General features: G+C 43.6%; 1 protein-coding gene across 6 annotated transcripts in view; it reads left to right on the forward strand.

The window, feature by feature from the left end:
• The window catches only part of FAM114A1 (family with sequence similarity 114 member A1), a 106,797-nt gene that overhangs the window by 31,550 nt on the left and 58,103 nt on the right, over window positions 1-17,144 (forward strand). For 5 of the 6 annotated variants that reach the window (XM_063619820.1, XM_055246030.2, XM_063619821.1 and 2 more), the window contains exons 4-7: window positions 2,278-2,391; window positions 2,511-2,617; window positions 5,303-5,437; window positions 11,598-11,750. In XM_063619820.1, the coding sequence (XP_063475890.1) occupies window positions 2,278-2,391; window positions 2,511-2,617; window positions 5,303-5,437; window positions 11,598-11,750 (509 nt within the window). The remainder of the gene's footprint in view (window positions 1-2,277; window positions 2,392-2,510; window positions 2,618-5,302; window positions 5,438-11,597; window positions 11,751-17,144) is intronic. The other variant, XM_055246031.2, reaches the window with a different exon arrangement.

Genomic DNA, 17,144 nt, shown 5'->3' on the forward strand with positions numbered 1-17,144 from the left:
TGTTCTGAGATGGCGAGAAGCCATTCTTCCTGCAAAAAGAACCAGACATTATCCTAACCTGCAAGGGATGGAGAAGGTGAAAGGAGATACTGAATATGAGGTTCATTATCTCCTGAAACGGTCTCAGGGAAGGATGTGTGATCATCTTTCTTGAGTGGCTTAAGCAAAGAAAACGGAGAGGATGGTGCCTCCCAGCCTCCTTGACCTCATTTTTTTCCTTGATTTTGGCTCTCAGAAATCTAGATGAGAATCATAGGTTGAGATCTGGAGGCACATTATTTCCTTTGGAAAATGCATATATATATTTTTAATGGCAGGGAAGTTGGACTCGGTATGTAAAAGAGTTAGATATTCTATCCTTTAACTTAAATGTGTTATTGAAACTTCAGTAAGTTTCCACTGAAATGCTTGAAATTCATTGGATGCTAGAGTTAATTAATTCAAGCCTTAGCAGTCGCAGTACACCTTTATTTTTTCAAGTAATTCAGTAATTAATTTAACTGTGTCTAATGATCTGCACGTGACTATAAACACATATTTCTATATGTGATTACAGTTGTAAATAATGTTTACATTTCAGGGTTTTCTAGGTAGTGTATAAGGACAGGTGATTTCCATTGGACATAATTCCTTCTACATTTGTCAAATATCAGTGCCTTGTTTATGCTAAGATCACTAGGATAAATAAGGTTACAGCTGCTAAAATGCTACTCTTCAGGTTTGGGAGTCATCCATGTCTTCCCCTTTCTTATTCAGGAAATGGGCAATTGGTTATTTTAACAGTGCCTTCTAAGACTGAGTGGTTCTAGTTAGCTCTCAAATTCTGTTGGGAGTTGGGACATTTTTCCTCATATTACTGCCTTGTGTTTTAGCAACCTGAAGTTACCCAGGTCCCGAGAGAAATCTTTCATTTTTCTCCGTGAGTGCTCAGGGGATGGGGAGTTCTGTGATGATGGCAGCCTGTGCTGTTTCTCCTTCAAGAAGTCAGACAGCCACTTTGGACCATCTGTAGGCTATTCATTCCTCCAATGGTTTGACAACTCAGAAAAGCTATAGCTCATCGTGAAGGCTTCAAAGGGAGGAAAATCTCTCCAGAATAAAATGTAGACAAGACTATGTCCCTATCAGGTCAAAGATTGGGGTTTTTCCATGTGGGTAGGAAGGTCAGCTCTGTATTTACCAAATAGTTATAAAATAACCGCTCTGCCTGGCTCGGGGAACATGGATATTGTCCCTGCTCAGATGGAGTAAAACCTGTGCCCTTTGCCTGCGTGACTACTGTTAAAGTTGATTTATATCATTATTGTTTAAGACAACTGTCGGGGCTGTTTGGTGGCCTTCCTGGTTTCTCCACTGACTTGCCTTTTGATTTTTGGATGTTGGCTCCAGAACCTTCACTCTCCATGCCTAAAGAAATGCCTAATGCTTTAAAGAAACATTCTGAGGCTCAGCTGATTTCAATCCAACCAATATTAATTGATCATCTGCAATGTGCTAAGCCTGCAAGGAATAAAAAAAATGAATGAAGAATATCTTCCATAAGGAGCTTACAAAAGAGTAAAGAGGATGAGACAGGTACACTATACAAAGCCAGTGTGTTGAGCTTAGAATTCCAGGTTGATGGCTAGGTGGTGTGAGAAGCAAAAGCAAACAGTGAAGCATCTGGGAGCACTTTACCTCTGTGTATCTCATTTGCACGTCACAATAACTCAGTGAGGAAACTGAGTCACAGAGAGGCTAGGTAACTTCTCCAAGGTCATTCAACAAGGCAGGGGTGAAACTGAGCTCATATTGGAACCCACATCTCAGGGAGCAGGGATTCCTCTTTCTTTCAATCACGATGTACTTCTACAGGCCAGGTGTGATGGCTCACACCTGTAATCCCAGCACTTTGGGAGGCCGAGGTGAGCCAATCACCTGAGGTCAGGGGTTCAAGACAAGCCTGGCCAACATTTAGTGAAACCTAGTCTCCACTAAAGGCACAAAAATTAGCCGGGCGTGGTGGCGTGCATCGGTAATCCCAGCTGCTCAGGAGGCTGAGGCAGGAGAATCACTTGAACTTGGGAGGCGGAGGTTGCAGTGAGCCAAGATTGCACCACTGCACTCCAGCCTGGGTGACAGAGCAAGACTCCACCGTCTTAAAAAAAAAAAAAAAAAAAAAAAAAAAAAAAAAAAGCTGTACTTCTACAACTTGAAACAGCTTTGTAAGATTCGGTGGAGGATTTGCAGACCGTGGATTTCTAATGTATCCATGAACCATATTTTTATTTCCAACAGGTCATGGATTGACAGCAGTCAAGGAAAAAGCAGAGGCCACTCTACGGATTCATGGTGTAAATTCTGGATCTTCTGAAGGTGCCCAACCGAATACTGAAAATGGAGTCCCTGAAAGTGAGTGAAGTGTCTCCTCTGGGTGTTCTTGGACTTTATTACACCATGTGCATAATCAGAGGTCTTCCAAGTTCAGATCAGCAACATGAACTCTTAAAGGATTTCTTTTTTCTCTTTAGTGACAGATGCAGCCACAGATCAGGGCCCTGCAGAAAGCCCACCCACTTCCCCTTCATCAGCCTCTCGGGGTATGCTGTCTGCCATCACCAACGTGGTTCAAAACACAGTGAGTCGCTGGCTGCTTCCTGTCTTTCCCCTCTATGTGTTTCCCAGGGCCTTCTTTTGATATTTCCATTTACCAGTGACCTAGATACATCAGAGAAACGATGGCCTTGCTCAGAACTTTGGATTATGGTTTTTTTTTTAATGTTTTCTGCTACAAAGTAGACGTAACCTTGGATTCAAAATAATAAGGGCAAAATGAAATATATTTTATGTTTAAAAGAAGAGAGCTGTTTGGAAGGAACATTTTTCAGTCTAACAGTGTCCTTTCCAGCTGCGGCAAGGACAGCCTCTGGTTGGGGGAGAGAGAACTCTTTATCAGAGCTGGGACAGCTGTTTTTCCTAAATGCTCTGCTTATCTTATCCCTGAATTTGAAAAAGCATTAAACCATTTAAATAAAAAGTACCAGTTACAAGACAGGAAAAACAGCCCAAATATGTTTCTGAAGTGTTGCCAGAGACCAAGGTTCTTCCCCCATCCCTACCTCTTCATTCCCACCCTTCCTCTTCCTTACATCACCCTAAGTGTATCCCCCCAGATCCCTTCGTACTTCTTAAAAGAAGCTTAATATTAGCAGCAAAACATTGGTGAATAATGAAAAAAGGGGAGGCACTTCAACTGAGATAAGGCAGGCAGCTGGTCCTCAGGGTCAGGGAGCAAAGATTTATTTCGTTTTTTCTTTTTTTTTTTTTTTTTTTTTTTTTTTTTTTTTTTTTTTTTTTTTTTTGAGACGGAGTCTCGCTCTGTCGCCCAGGCTGGAGTGCAGTGGTGCAATCTTGGCTCACTGCAACCTCCGCATCCCTGGTTCAAGCGATTCTCCCACCTCAGCCTCCCAAGTAGCTGGGATTACAGGTGCCCACCACCACACCCAGCTAATTTTTGTGTTTTTAGTAGAGACGGGATTTCACCATGTTGGCCAGGCTTGTCTTGAACTCTTGACCTCAGGTGATCCTCCTGCCTCGGCCTCCCAAAGTGCTGAGATTACAGGTGTGAAGGTTTATTTCTTACTATGTAAACTAACTAGTTTTTCTAAAATGGCTCATGTCTCATTCATTCATTCATTCATTAAAAGAAAAACAACAACACAAACATGATTAGCCCTCACTGTGTTCCAGTATCTATGCTAGATCTTGGATATATGCTGGCAAACAGGAGGACACAATATCCTGGAGGACTGAGGCAACCGAACAAATGAACACAATGTAATTCAGGAAGAGGTGAGGGCTGCGGTCAAACATGAGAGTATCTCACCCAGACCTTGGGGTCAGGACATGCCAGAAATATAGAAAATGACTGGTCTTCTCCTTGCTATTTGAGGACCTCTAGACTGGGGTGGGGTGAAGGAGGAGCAGCAAGTCTGTCTTAAGAGTCAAATAGCAATACAAGTCAACCACCCCCGTGGGGGCTTTGTAGGATGGGAGATGGATGGAGCTCTGTCAATATCTCACACGGCCTGTCTGAGCTACCAAGAGGGCACTCTGAGTTTGTCTTCAGCAGCCTCACATTCCTCTCTGTGTTCTCTCCAACATTCTTGACCCCTTTTTCCCAAGTTCCAGACACTACCCCTCCAAGTCTATCCTTAACACAAATCCCTATGTCCTTTCTTACACCATTTTATTCTCAATAAAATAATTTTTCATAGGATGTTAGCAGGCACTAAGTCAAATTACACAGAAGTGTGAATTGCTGCTGTCCCTTCATCCCCCCGAAGTGTGCGCACTGAAAACTCTGATTTATAGCATGATTACTGCTTGGCTTCCAAATCTAAAAACAAAGTCTAAATGCCCAAGATGAAAATAAAGTATATTAATTCTATGAAATTAAATATTTCTATTTAAGTGATAATTATGAAGATTGGAAAATGCATATCAGTAATAATATAATAAAATACAATTTATATCATTTTTATGTATAGTGGGAAAAAACACAGATGTTTGCATATTATAATTGCAGTTATACAGTTGGAGTGTATGTATGAAAGAGTTGCAAAGAAATGTACACAGTTCTGTTCACTTGAATATGTGAGTAAGTCTGGGTTATTTTAATTTTTTAAAAAAGGCAACAATGACTGACAAAGGGATTTGCAGGAGGATAGCTATATAATACACCAGTTTCTAAAGCCAGAAGTACAAGGAAATCAACCTGTCTTATTTCATGGATATACTAATTATAGGCGGTTATTGCTAGTTTCCGAGAGTATGCAAGAACCATCTGAAACAGCCTGAGGGTCTTACCCTCCAGGGCCCCAGATTAAAGAATTCCCTAAATTAGCAGGACTATTTGACATTTTAATAGACTGTTCCAAGCAACTCTGTTACTTGGGTTAAAAAATTTTTAAACAGAAACAGCAATTGGTTCACCTGTTAGTTTTATGTCTTAGATACACATCTATTCATACACAGCCAGTAAAATTAATCCCTTTGTGGGATTAATTTTATTTTATGTGCTTTGGTTTTTTTCTAAGCATCAGTTTTTAATAACATTGTATGTCCTACAAATTATATAACATATGCTTTTCCAAGGAAAAGAAAATAGGATTAAATGGATGATAAATCTCCTGATGAGAAAAAATTGTGACTTTATATTGATTTCAATATTTGAAGATAGTGCCAGTTACCGAGGAGTTGCTGACCGCTGCGAAACAGCAAAACCTAAACATCTAATCTCATGCAGTTATCTCATCTGCAGGGTAAAAGCGTCTTAACTGGAGGCCTTGATGCGTTGGAATTCATCGGCAAGAAAACCATGAATGTCCTTGCAGAAAGTGACCCGGGCTTTAAGCGGACCAAGACGCTCATGGAGAGAACTGTTTCCTTGTCTCAGGTTGGATTATATACTTTTGCATTTTTTTCTTTCAGTCAATAAAGTCAATAAATTTTTTATTTATCTTTTTGAATAGCTAATTTAAAGCACATGATTCAAATCAAATGACACCAAAGAGCAGAGAGAGAAAACTGAGCTTCTAATACCCCCGTTTCCCCAGTCACTTAATTCCTCAGAGGAGACAACCACTGTTAACAGTTTCTTAAGGATTCTATCAGAGACCGCATAGAGATATGGATATAGATCTATAGATGCAGCTAGACATAAATATACAGATGTAAAAGTACGTATGTATGCATGTGGATAGACATGCACATAAATACACACATACTTTTTCGACCCAGTGGTAGCATACTAAACACACTCTTGTTCCTTGCTTAATTCACTTAATATTATTTCTTGAAGATGATCCATTTATGTCATGGTATGCATCCCATCTCTACCACTTAGTAGCTGCGTGACCTTGGGCAAGTTACTTAGCCCCTCTGTGCCTCAGCTTGCTCATCTGTACACTGGGGATAATTTAAATACCTACCAATAACTTTGTTGTGAGGATAAGCTGAGTTAGAATAGAACCCAGCTCTTAGTAAGCATTCAGAAATGTTAGTTGTTGTCATTGTCGTTACTATGTGTCGGTATAATAGGTGGAAATGGTATCTCATTGGAATTTTAAATTCTATTTCTCTTGATATGTGCAAGGATGGTCTTCTCCTCTCACACTTCCAGCACTAAAGTTTTCCAGCCGTTCTTGCAAAACATAAAACAAAGAATTCAATCTGTCTTTGCTTACTTATGATAGTTAAGAAAATTGGAAATAATGTTTGTCTTATTTTCCAAATATGACTCTAATATTAAACTTGCTTTTCCAGATGGAACATGCCTAGCTTACCCCACAGTCCAGGCATGCCCCAGTCCACCTCCTCCATGAGAGAATGATACACCAGGTCTCTGTGCTTTCCTGAAATCAGAGGCAGCTGATGCAGCAGTGGATTTTGTAAACGTCACAGGCAGGACTTGGTACTAGGAACCCATGAAGGTTGCCTTCTTGAACAGCTATCACTGAGAATATGTTCATGGCAACCCCTAGAAGCTTTTGTTTTAGGCTATTTCTTCTTGTCTATTCTGGAATAACCCAAGTATGAGCACTCTGATATTATAGTTCAGGGAGGGACTTTGCAGGATCATCTAGACCATCACCCTCCTGCTCCTTGAAAAAGAAAATAGATGGCCGGGCACGGTGGCTCATGCCCATAATCCCAGCACTTTGGGAGGCCAAGGCGTGTGGATCACCTGAGGTTGGGAGTTCAAGACCAGCCTGGCCGAGATGGTGAAACCCTGTCTTTACTAAAAATACAAAAAAAAATTAGCCGGATGTGGTGGCGAGCACCTGTAATCCCAGCTACTCGGGAGGCTGAGGCAGGGGAATTGCTTGAACCAGGGAGGTGGCGGTTGCAGTGAGCCAAGATTGTGCCACTGCACTCTAGCCTGGGCAACAGAGCAGGACTGCATCTCAAATAAAAAAGAAGAAGAAAAAGGAAAATAGATTAGTATTCGTTAGGTAATTAGCACTAGATGTCATAAAAGAACAACCACCCCCAAGTATCAGTGTGGCTTAGAACAAGAAGGTTTCGCCCTCACAAAGTGCAGCATGAGCATTCCTGCTCACACAGGAGGCTCGTCCCAGGGGACTCTTGTGGGTAGCACACTTCTGAGTCCACATCTTCTGGCCTCACCATCTTGAAATGCCTTACTTCCAGCCTCACAGAGAGGGGATGTGGAAGGCAGCATCTGGTATTTCAGAAAGTGACGAGTGCCGTGGGGGAAAAGACAAAGTAGAACAGGAAGAGGTGATCAGGAATCAGGAATGTGGGTGTGAGGGGCAGGCTGAGTGTTAAGTAGGATAGTGAGGGGGCCTTGGGCAGATGATGACATGTGAGCAAATTTGAAGGAGATGAGAGCATTGGCCATGCAGGAACCTGAGTAAAGCTCATTCCAGGCCGAGGGAGAACTCATGCAAAGGCCCTGAGTCAGGAGTGTCTGGTATGAACACAGAACAGCAGGATGCCCATGATGGAGAGGAGTGGGCTCCGGGTGAGGGTTGTTGAGGAGGACATCAGAGTGGTGATAGGGAGTAGGTGATAGCAGATCGTGGCAGACATTCGTAAGGACCTTGGGTCTGACTGTTAGTGAAATGGGGAAACCATTGCAGCATTTTGAGAAAAGAAGTGACAGAATCTGATTTGTGCTTTAACAGGATCACTCGAGTTCCTGGGTAGAAAATTGTCTGGGAGGACCAAGGGCAGGGAGACTGGTTAGAGTGACCATCAGTCTGTGCCCTCCCAGGAACAGACACCACAGTGGGCTTAAACGTGCAAGGATTTCATTAGGGGAAGTGCTTGTGTGAGAGAAAATGGGGAGGGAGCCCAGGAAGGCTGGCAGAACCATTAGACCAACATGCCAGTCCCACCCCAGTGAAGAGAAGAGGGTGAGAAAAATGGGTGGAAGTGTCCCAGACTGCAGTGCAGCCTGGGAAAGGCTGGGCGAAGCCATGGGAAAGCCCTTCAGCCAAAGGCTGCTGACAAAGGAGACCTCATCTTCCAGGAACAGGTCTGCCTTAGTGCCCTGCTGCACCAGTGATTGGCAGGGAGGAGCTGTGGGAGGCTGAAGGCTGGATTTCAAAGTCCGGCGTTTATGCTCCCAGGAGTAGGAGGGAGGTCTGCAGGTTGCACTGTCACACCCTCCGCTGGAGGCAATTGCACTTTCAATTGCTGTTATCTAAACAAGAGATAACGGTGGCCCCGTGCAGCATGGAGGCCTTGTAGGTAGTGAGGAATGGCTGATTCCGGCTATAATTTGAAGATAGATCCAGATCGCTTGTTGGAATGAATGTGAGCTGTGAGATAAAAGGAGTTGTCAGGGATGGCTCCAAGGTCTTTCGGACAACTGGAAGGATGAAGCTCAGATATTTTTCCTTTACGCACTAAAGAAATATATAACTATAGAAACTAGAAGCGTGCACGCATGCGCTACCTACATTTCTCACGTATTTTTATCCCAGTGGCACAGGGAATACTCTTTTTCTTTCTTCCTTTCTTTTTTCTTTTTTTTTTTTTTGAGACAGAGCCCTCACTCTGTCGCCCAGGATGGAGTGCAGTGGCGCCATCTTGACTCACTGCAACTTCCGCCTCCTGGGTTCAAGCAATTCCTCTGGCCTCAGCCTCCTGAGTAGCTGGGATTACAGTGTGCACCACCATGCCCAGCTAATTTTTGTATTTTTAGTAGAGACGGGGTTTCACCATGTTGGCCAGGCTGGTCCCGAACTCCTGACCTCAGGTGATCCACCCTATTCAGCCTCGCAAAGTGCTGAGATTACAGGCATGAGCCACCACGCCCAGCCAAGCACAGGGAATACTCTTTAAATAACACGGGGACAGGGGGTCCTTGGATTCCACACATGGAAGTTTCCATAGCTTCTCTGTGTCAGGAATTCTTCCAGGCCAGGATCATTCTCTGCTATTGAAACCCACTTCCCTTTCTTTTCCAGTGGGAAAATAGAACCAGCATCCCTTGTCAAGCTGGTTATCCCTTAGGCAGCTTTAATTTCACTCCCCAGTTTTGTTTTGTTTGTTTGTTTGTTTTGAGATGGAGTCTCACTCTGTCACCCAGGCTGGAGTGCAATGGCGCAATCTTGGCTCACTGCAACCTCCTCCCGGCTTCAAGTGATTCTCCTGCCTCCCTCCTGAATAGCTGGGATTACAGGTGCCCGCCACCACGCCCAGCTAATTTTTTGAATTTTTAGTAGAGACAGGGTTTCACCATATTGGCCAGGCTGGTCTTGAACTCCTGACCTAGTGATCGGCCTACCTCGGCCTCCCAAAGTGCTGGGATTACAGGTGTGAGCCACTGCGCCTGGCCTACTCCCCAGTTTTCAGTGAGTCCACATCATTCCAGAGTGACCCTTTCCCTTTCTCTTCAATTTCATCCCTTCTTTCTTCTCTCCCAAAGCCCACATTCAGAGGTGAAAGCTGGTGTAGAGAAAGGAAGTGATTTCAGTGTCACTTTGTTATTTTATTTTACCACCACTAAGCCCTGAGATCAGCGGGGGTAATTAGTTTTTATTGCTGGTGTTAAAATTTTCCAGGGATGGTTTCATTGGGTTGTTTGAAAAACTTTAAAATTCAGAGTCTGTGCTAATTTAGTCTTAAAGACAGACAGGAGAGAGAATTCTCTTTGCGGCCCTGTGGGTTCTTGGCAGACAACCTCGAGAACCCAAAAGGAAATGAGGATGGTTGTTTTCCTGGCACACAATAAAAACCAAAGTCTATTCTTCAGTTCTCTTCCCCTGTGACCTTGTGGTGGTGGCCAGTGTCTTTACGGTGCTCTCCACAGAAATTAAAGAACTCCATAAACGTAATGCCTCAGTAAACTTAATGAGGAATCACATAAAAGATGCTTAGAATCAAAGAACGCAAGTGCAGAAAATTGAGAGTGACTGATGGACTTGTGTTTATTTGTTGTCTTTTTGTTTAACCAACAAAAAATAACTGGAGAAAAGTTATTAATGGGGAGAGGAAACTTGGTTCACAGTCATATTTCTGGAAACCAGCCTTAGGAATCTATAAGCTGATATTCTTTTTTGTTTTTTTGTTTTGAGACCAAGTCTCACTCTGTTGCCCAGGCTGGAGGGCAATGGCGCAATCTCGGCTCACTGCGCCTCCGGGTTCAACCTCCGCCTCTCCTGCCTCAGCCTCCTGAGTAGCTGGGATTACAGGCATGCACCACCATGCCGGGCTAATTTTTGTATTTTTATTAGATATGTGGTTTCACCATGCCACGCTGGTCTCGAACTCCTGACCTCAAGTGATCTGCCCACCTTAGCCTACCAAAGTACTGGAATTACAGGTGTCAGCCACCACGCCTGGCCCTAAGTTAATATTCTTAATTGCAGTAAGTATATGATGACAAATACATTATGAGTTTATATTTATTAATTTTTAAATTGAGGAAATTTAATAACCACACACAAAAAATTTTTTAAATATTAAAACTCGGCCAGGTGCGGTGGCTCACGCCTCTGATCCCCGCACTTTGGGAGGCTGAGCCGGGCGGATTACCTGAGGTCAGGAGTTCGAGACCAGCCTGGCCAACATGGTGAAACCCCATCTCTACTAAAAATACAAAAAAATTAGCTGGCTGTGGTGGCAGGTGCCTGTAATCCCAGCTACTCAGGAGGCTGAGGCAGGAGAATCACTTGAACCTGGGAGGGGGAGGTTGCAATGAGCTGATATCATACCATTGCACTCCAGCCTGGGCAACAAGAGCTAAACTCCATCTCAAAAAAATAAAATAAAATAAAAAATTATAACTTAGAAAAAATCAGACCAGCTTATTTCTGCTTTGACGTCTGTGTAGGTGCAGGACTTAAAGTTAATCCTGTCATAAGAGATTCACCTTTTCAAGCATACATAAAACTCGCTCATTATAGAAAATTTGGGGACTTTAGAAAATAAGAAATTTGGCCGGGTGCAGTGGCTCACACCTGTAATCCCAGCACGTTGAGATGCTGAGGGAGGAGGATCACTTGAGGTCAGGAGTTTGAGACCAGTCTGGCCAACATGGTGAAACTCTGTCTCTACCAAAAAATACAAAAATTAGCTGGGCATGGTGGTAAGGGTCTGTGGTCCCAGCTCCTCAGGAGGCTGAGGCAGGAGAATCGCTTGAACCTGTGAGGCGGAGGTTGCAGTGAGCCGAGATTGTGCCACTGCACTCTAGCCTGGGGGACAGAGTGAGATTCCATCTCAAAATAAATAAATAAAATAAAATAATAAGAAAATAAGAAAGTTAATCACTCATGTGGGAAACACCTTAGTGGAAAACACTGTTAACGCTTTTGGTGAGTTTCTTACCAGTTTATTCCCAGGCATTGAATTTTTGCTTTGTTTTGCCTTTCACATAATGAACATGTAAAATGTGAAGTAGGATATGATGTAAAAGTTATCAATAGCATCAATCAAAAAAATCATTTTTTAGAAATTCTAAAGTGACCAGAATCTCCCCCTCTCCAATACAAAGTCAGTCCTCCCCACCTCCCCCATGTCTTACACAGGAAATGGTGCTTTTAAATATACATCCAGAGTACAAACACTGTGTATTTCTGCAGATGTTAAGGGAAGCTAAGGAGAAGGAGAAGCAGAGACTGGCACAGCAGCTCACGATGGAGAGAACTGCACACTACGGGATGCTGTTTGATGAATATCAAGGCTTGTCACACCTGGAAGCCCTGGAAATTCTGTCCAATGAAAGCGAAAGCAAGGTACTTCTGCACTACTCATTTGAAATGGCAGCTTAGTCATGTGTTGCTTAAACATGAAAGAAACTGGAAAATCTGCCATTAAAAGATCTCATTTTTAGAGCCTCATTATTATTGTGCTAAGGTCACAAATACTGTACAATGTGATGACCCTCCAGCTCCATATCATCTCTTCTCTGTCCTTTGCCAAGCTATTACCCCACCCCAGCTCCAAAAAGGCCAGCACAGTAAGAGCCACCACTATCCCCCCACCTCATGGTGCAAAAGGCTGCTCAGAAATGTGGCTGTCCGGCTTCTGGCCCTCTGCCTCCCTTTGGTAACGAAGTACCCAGGTCAGAGATGCCCTGCCAGCCCACATCTTCATTCCTACCCAATGAAAACAAAGCACTTGATGTTCCTTTTAGACTGCAGGGTTTTAATATATTTTGTCTTATGGGTTATATAGTTATTTATTCAGCCATCTTGTTAGGACTCCTGGGCCACAAAGGGCAGGATTATCCTACTGAAGGTTAAGGTTCTATTAGGGAATGCTCCCGTACAGACACCTGGGAAACCCAGCCTACCCAATGGCCTTGCACATACACGCTCCCCCACTTGGTCCCAGGAAAACAAAAGATGAATAGCAAAAGTCAGCAGGGTTTGGTGATTTTTTTCCCTTAAAGCATCTATAGTGGGGTGTGTGTGTGTGTGTGTATTTAGCAAGCACTTACATGGCACTTATATAGCCACTATTCTAAATACCATAAAACTGTTAACTTTTTTAACTATATATATATATGGCTGTTTTGTGGATGTCAGGCTGACTGTGCTCCAGGGTGGTTTTCTAGTGGAGGCCACCAGGCAGTACCCTCCCGGCCTCCGGAGAGGGAGGGGCCGTGGTGACATTCATTGAGGAGAGGCAGGCCCCTAGACAAGAAGCTCAATTTGGCAGTGAGCCTTAGAATGGAGAAGTAGTTTTTGACTCTCCCTAGACCTTATCCTCTTATGTTTGGACTTTGAGCCATCCTTGATGCCTGTCTAATCAGAGAAAGACAACATCTGCCACAAACAGGCAACCAAGAACCAAATAGGATGGAGACGTTGTCCCCTGCCCCAGATGATGGAGCTACATGTTACTCTGTTTATTTCCTTCTTTGTTATCCATGAAAGTCCTGTGGTTAAAACTGTTCAAGAATAATTTTCAAATAAAGGCAAAATTGGGACTCTCATACTGATACAAAATGACCCATGTTAAAGGGTTTATTTAGCTCATTAATTAATTCAGGGAACCAGGCAGATGTTATAAATGATTCAAAGGAAAAGCCAAAGAAGCACAAATGTGTACGGAGTAATATGTATGTGGCTATACACCATGGAATACTACGCAGCCATAAAAAAGGATGAGTTCATGTCCTTTGCAGGGACATGGATGAAGCTGGAAACCATGATTCTCAGCAAACTAACACAGGAACAGAAAACCAAAACCGCATGTTCTTACTCATAAGTGAAGTTGAACAACAAGAGCACATGGACACAGGGAGGGGAACATCACACACCGGGGCCTGTCGGGGGTGGGGGACTAGGGGAGGAATAGCATTAGGAGAAATACCTAATGTAGATGACGGTTTGATGGGTGCAGCAAACCACCATGGCACGTGTATACCTATGTAACAAACCTGCACGTTCTGCACATGTATCCCAGAACTTAAGTATAATAATTAAAAAATATATGAAGGTGCCAATAGACACAAACCTGCTTTTCCACATAGGGGAGGTTGTCCTCCCACTGCACAGAATTCATTCACATGACTATTGACAACAATGGCTTTGCATTGTTGTCAGCCCTTTACAATTTACAGAGTCATAAAATTGCCCCATAAATTCAGAATCCAATAGTCCAGTAAGATGTGCTCTAGAAAATGCTGTTCTTAGCCGGGCGCAGTGGCTCATGCCTTAATCCCAGCACTCTGGGAGGCCGAGGTGGGCAGATCACCTGATGTCAGGAGTTCAAGACCAGCCTGGCAAACATGGTGAAACCCCATCTGTACTAAAAATACAAATAAATAAATGAATAGATGATAGATAGATAGATAGATAGATAGATAGATAGATAGATAGATAGATAAAAAGCTGGGCATGTTGGCAGGTGCCTGTAATACCAGCTACTCAGGAGGCTAAGGCAGGAGAATCACCTGAACCTGGGAGGCAGAGGTTTCAGTAAGCTGAGATCGTGCCACTGCACTCCAGCCTGGGCGACAGAGCAAGACTGTCTCAAAAAAAAAAAAAAAAAAAAAAAAAAAAAAAAAAAAAAACCAAGGTCTGGAGTCAGACGTTATTTAAACACCACGTAGAAGCTGCAGAAGCTGTATGATTTTGGACCCCCTTACCTCAATCTCCTTATCTATGAAATGGGAATAATAAAACCTACCTCACAGAATTATTAACAGAATTAAATGAGATAATCCACGGAAAGCTAGTAGCAGCATGACTAACACAGAAGTAAGCACTGAATAATGTATACGTGTTGATGACAGTTGATTTTTATATGCGTTCTTATGTCATAGACATTTGTTGTTATTAAAAATATCACAGGGGAGCGTGGCCCTGCTGTAAAAAAAGCATTACAAGATATCGTGGTGGTGAAGAATGATTCCATTGTGGTGACTTCCATCACAGCTCTCAGCTGTGAAACAGCCCCAGGGCCCTGGAAAACAGCCCCCAAGGACTTAGTTTCTAGGAAGAAGTTTTGGCCTTTGGAAGGGCACAGTTTGCCCATTGCCTCCACAAGCTCTGCTTTCTTTCCCTAGCCTGGAGATTTTTGTGATATTCATAGTAAGGAAAATAAATTTTCGTCTGACTTAGTAATGATAGTTACTGGGTACTATAATACACAGTCCTACAGGCCAGGCGCAGTGGCTCACGCCTGTAATCCCAACACTTTGGGAAGCCGAGGCGGGCGGATCACCTGAGGTCGGGAGTTCGAGATCAGCCTGACCAACATGATGAAACCCTGTCTGTACTAAAAAAAAAAAAATACAAAATTAGCCGGGCATGGTGACGCATGCCTTTAATCCCAGCTACTTGGGAGGCTGAGGCAGGAGAAACACTTGAACCCAGGATGCGGAGGTTGTGGTGAGCCGAGATCGCGCCATTGCACTCCAGCCTGGGCAACAGGAGCGAAACTCTGTCTCAAAAAACATAATAAATAAATAAACAGTCCTACAAATGTATGGTTCAAAAACAGTAAGAGTTATTCTTCACTCCTGCAATAGTCCAAGATAGGAGTGCCTGGTCCGCAGGCAGCATTCCTGCATTTAGAGCTTCAGGAACCAGGCTGTGTCCATCTTGTGGCTCTGCTAGACCCGTTCCAAGGTACGCAGGCCTCCAGCAAGAAAACAAATGGAGGCTTAAACTGAGGTTGACAGATGTAGCGAATAAAAATACAGGATGACTAGTTACATTTTAACTTTAGATGAACAATGAATACTTTTTCAGTATAAATATGTCCCATGCAATATTTGGGACACACACTTATATGTAGAAAATATTCACTGTTTATCTGAAATTCAAGCTTGGCTAGGCGTGCTGTATTTTATCTGGCAACCCTACACATACTAAGTATTTAAAAGTTAAATAATTTTGGGGCGAGGCACCGTGGCTCACACCTGTAATCCCAACACTTTGGGAGGCTGAGTCGGGCAGATCACTTGAGGCCAAGAGTTCGGGACCAGCCTGACCAATATGGCAAAAATCTGTCTCAACTAAAAATACAAAAATTAGAGCCGGGCATGGTGGCACTGCCTGTGGTCTAAGGTAGATGTAAAACTAGGTGAGCTGGCTGGGCACAGTGGCTCACGCCTGTAATCCCAGCACTTTGGGAGGCCGAGGCAGGTGGATCACCTGAGGGCCGGGAGTTCGAGACCAGCCAAGCCAACATGGCAAAACCCCATCTCTACTAAAAATACAAAAATTAGCCGGATGTGATGGCACATCCCTGTAATCTCAGCTACTCGGGAGGCTGAGGCACAAGAGTCACTTGAACCTGGGAGGCGGAGGTTGTAGTGAGCCGAGATCGCACCACTGCACTGGAGCCTAAGCGACAGAGTGAGACTCTGTCTCAAAAATATAAAAATTAAAAAATCAAAGAACTTTAGAAACAAATTGTTAAAGAAAATGTATTCCATCCTCTTACCTTGACAAACATACTTGTATAATGACCTGGAAGGCCAAGTTCCCATTTGAATTCCCTGACTCCTCAAATTTCTACACTCTGCTTCAGCCTGCATGCCTCCTATCTGCAGCTCTATCTCCCACCCCAGGGAACGTTATGTGGCTGTGGGAGGATGCCCTAGTTCAAGTTCCAGCCATATCCCCTGTAAGCAGCCACCTCTTAGCCATCCCTTGGGCTGAGGGATACACAGCCAGTGGCACCATCCCACTGTCAGGAGCACAGCCTAGGAAAGAGTTCCATGCAGGCTGTGAGAGGGAACCTTTGGCGACCTGGAGAGTGTTCTAGAATGGAGATGTGGGCTCTGATGGGACCCTTTCTTGGGCCTGGGGACTCCCCTGTGTTGAAGCCTAAAGGCAGTGTTGGATTTCCCTGCCCTCTGAGGCCTTGTTGTCTTCTGAGTCACATCAGCATAAGGAGAGAGAGTGTAGAGAGGACACTCCCACGTTTTAAAAGCCTTGCCCGGAAATTATGCACATCATCTCTGCTGACAGTCATGATGCACATCTTCTCTGCTGGCAGTCCATTGGCTGAAACTCAGACCCCATCATGGAAATATAAGGAATTATTATCGTTACTATTTTACTAGATTGATTCTAGGATGGCAACAGGCATGGCGATGTGGTGTTTGATAAAGGTTAAAGAGAAACTCATCATTTTCGGCTGGGCGTGATGGCTCACGCCTGTAATCCCAGCACTTTGGGAGGCCAAGGCAGGCAGATCACTTGAGGTCAGGAGTTTGAGACCAGCCTGGCCAACATGGCGAAACCCCGTCTCTACAAAAAATACAAAAATTAGCAGGGAGTGGTGGCATGTACCTATGGTCCCAGCTACTCAGGAGACTGAGGCAGGAGAATCTTTTGAACCCGGGAGGCGGAGGTTCCAGTGAGCCAAGATTGCACCACTGCACTCCAGCCTGGGCAGCAGAATGAGACCCGTCTCAAAAAAAAAAAAAAGAACAGAAAAACTAATCATTTTCATCACCATTATACTCCATAGTTAGAAAGAGTAAACAAAAATCTTTACAATGGCAGCACACACCTCCTTTCAAGGAAAAGATTTATAAGACAGCCTCTCTACCCTGTGTCCTGAACAAACACTCAGCACTGTGCCAAGCATATAGTCAGCATTCCATAAATATTTATGGAGAAGTGTGTGATTATGTCCTATTTATTATTGGATTGAACTAA

Source organism: Symphalangus syndactylus, chromosome 16 (genome assembly GCF_028878055.3).
Source record: "Symphalangus syndactylus isolate Jambi chromosome 16, NHGRI_mSymSyn1-v2.1_pri, whole genome shotgun sequence".
Lineage (NCBI taxonomy): Eukaryota > Metazoa > Chordata > Mammalia > Primates > Hylobatidae > Symphalangus > Symphalangus syndactylus.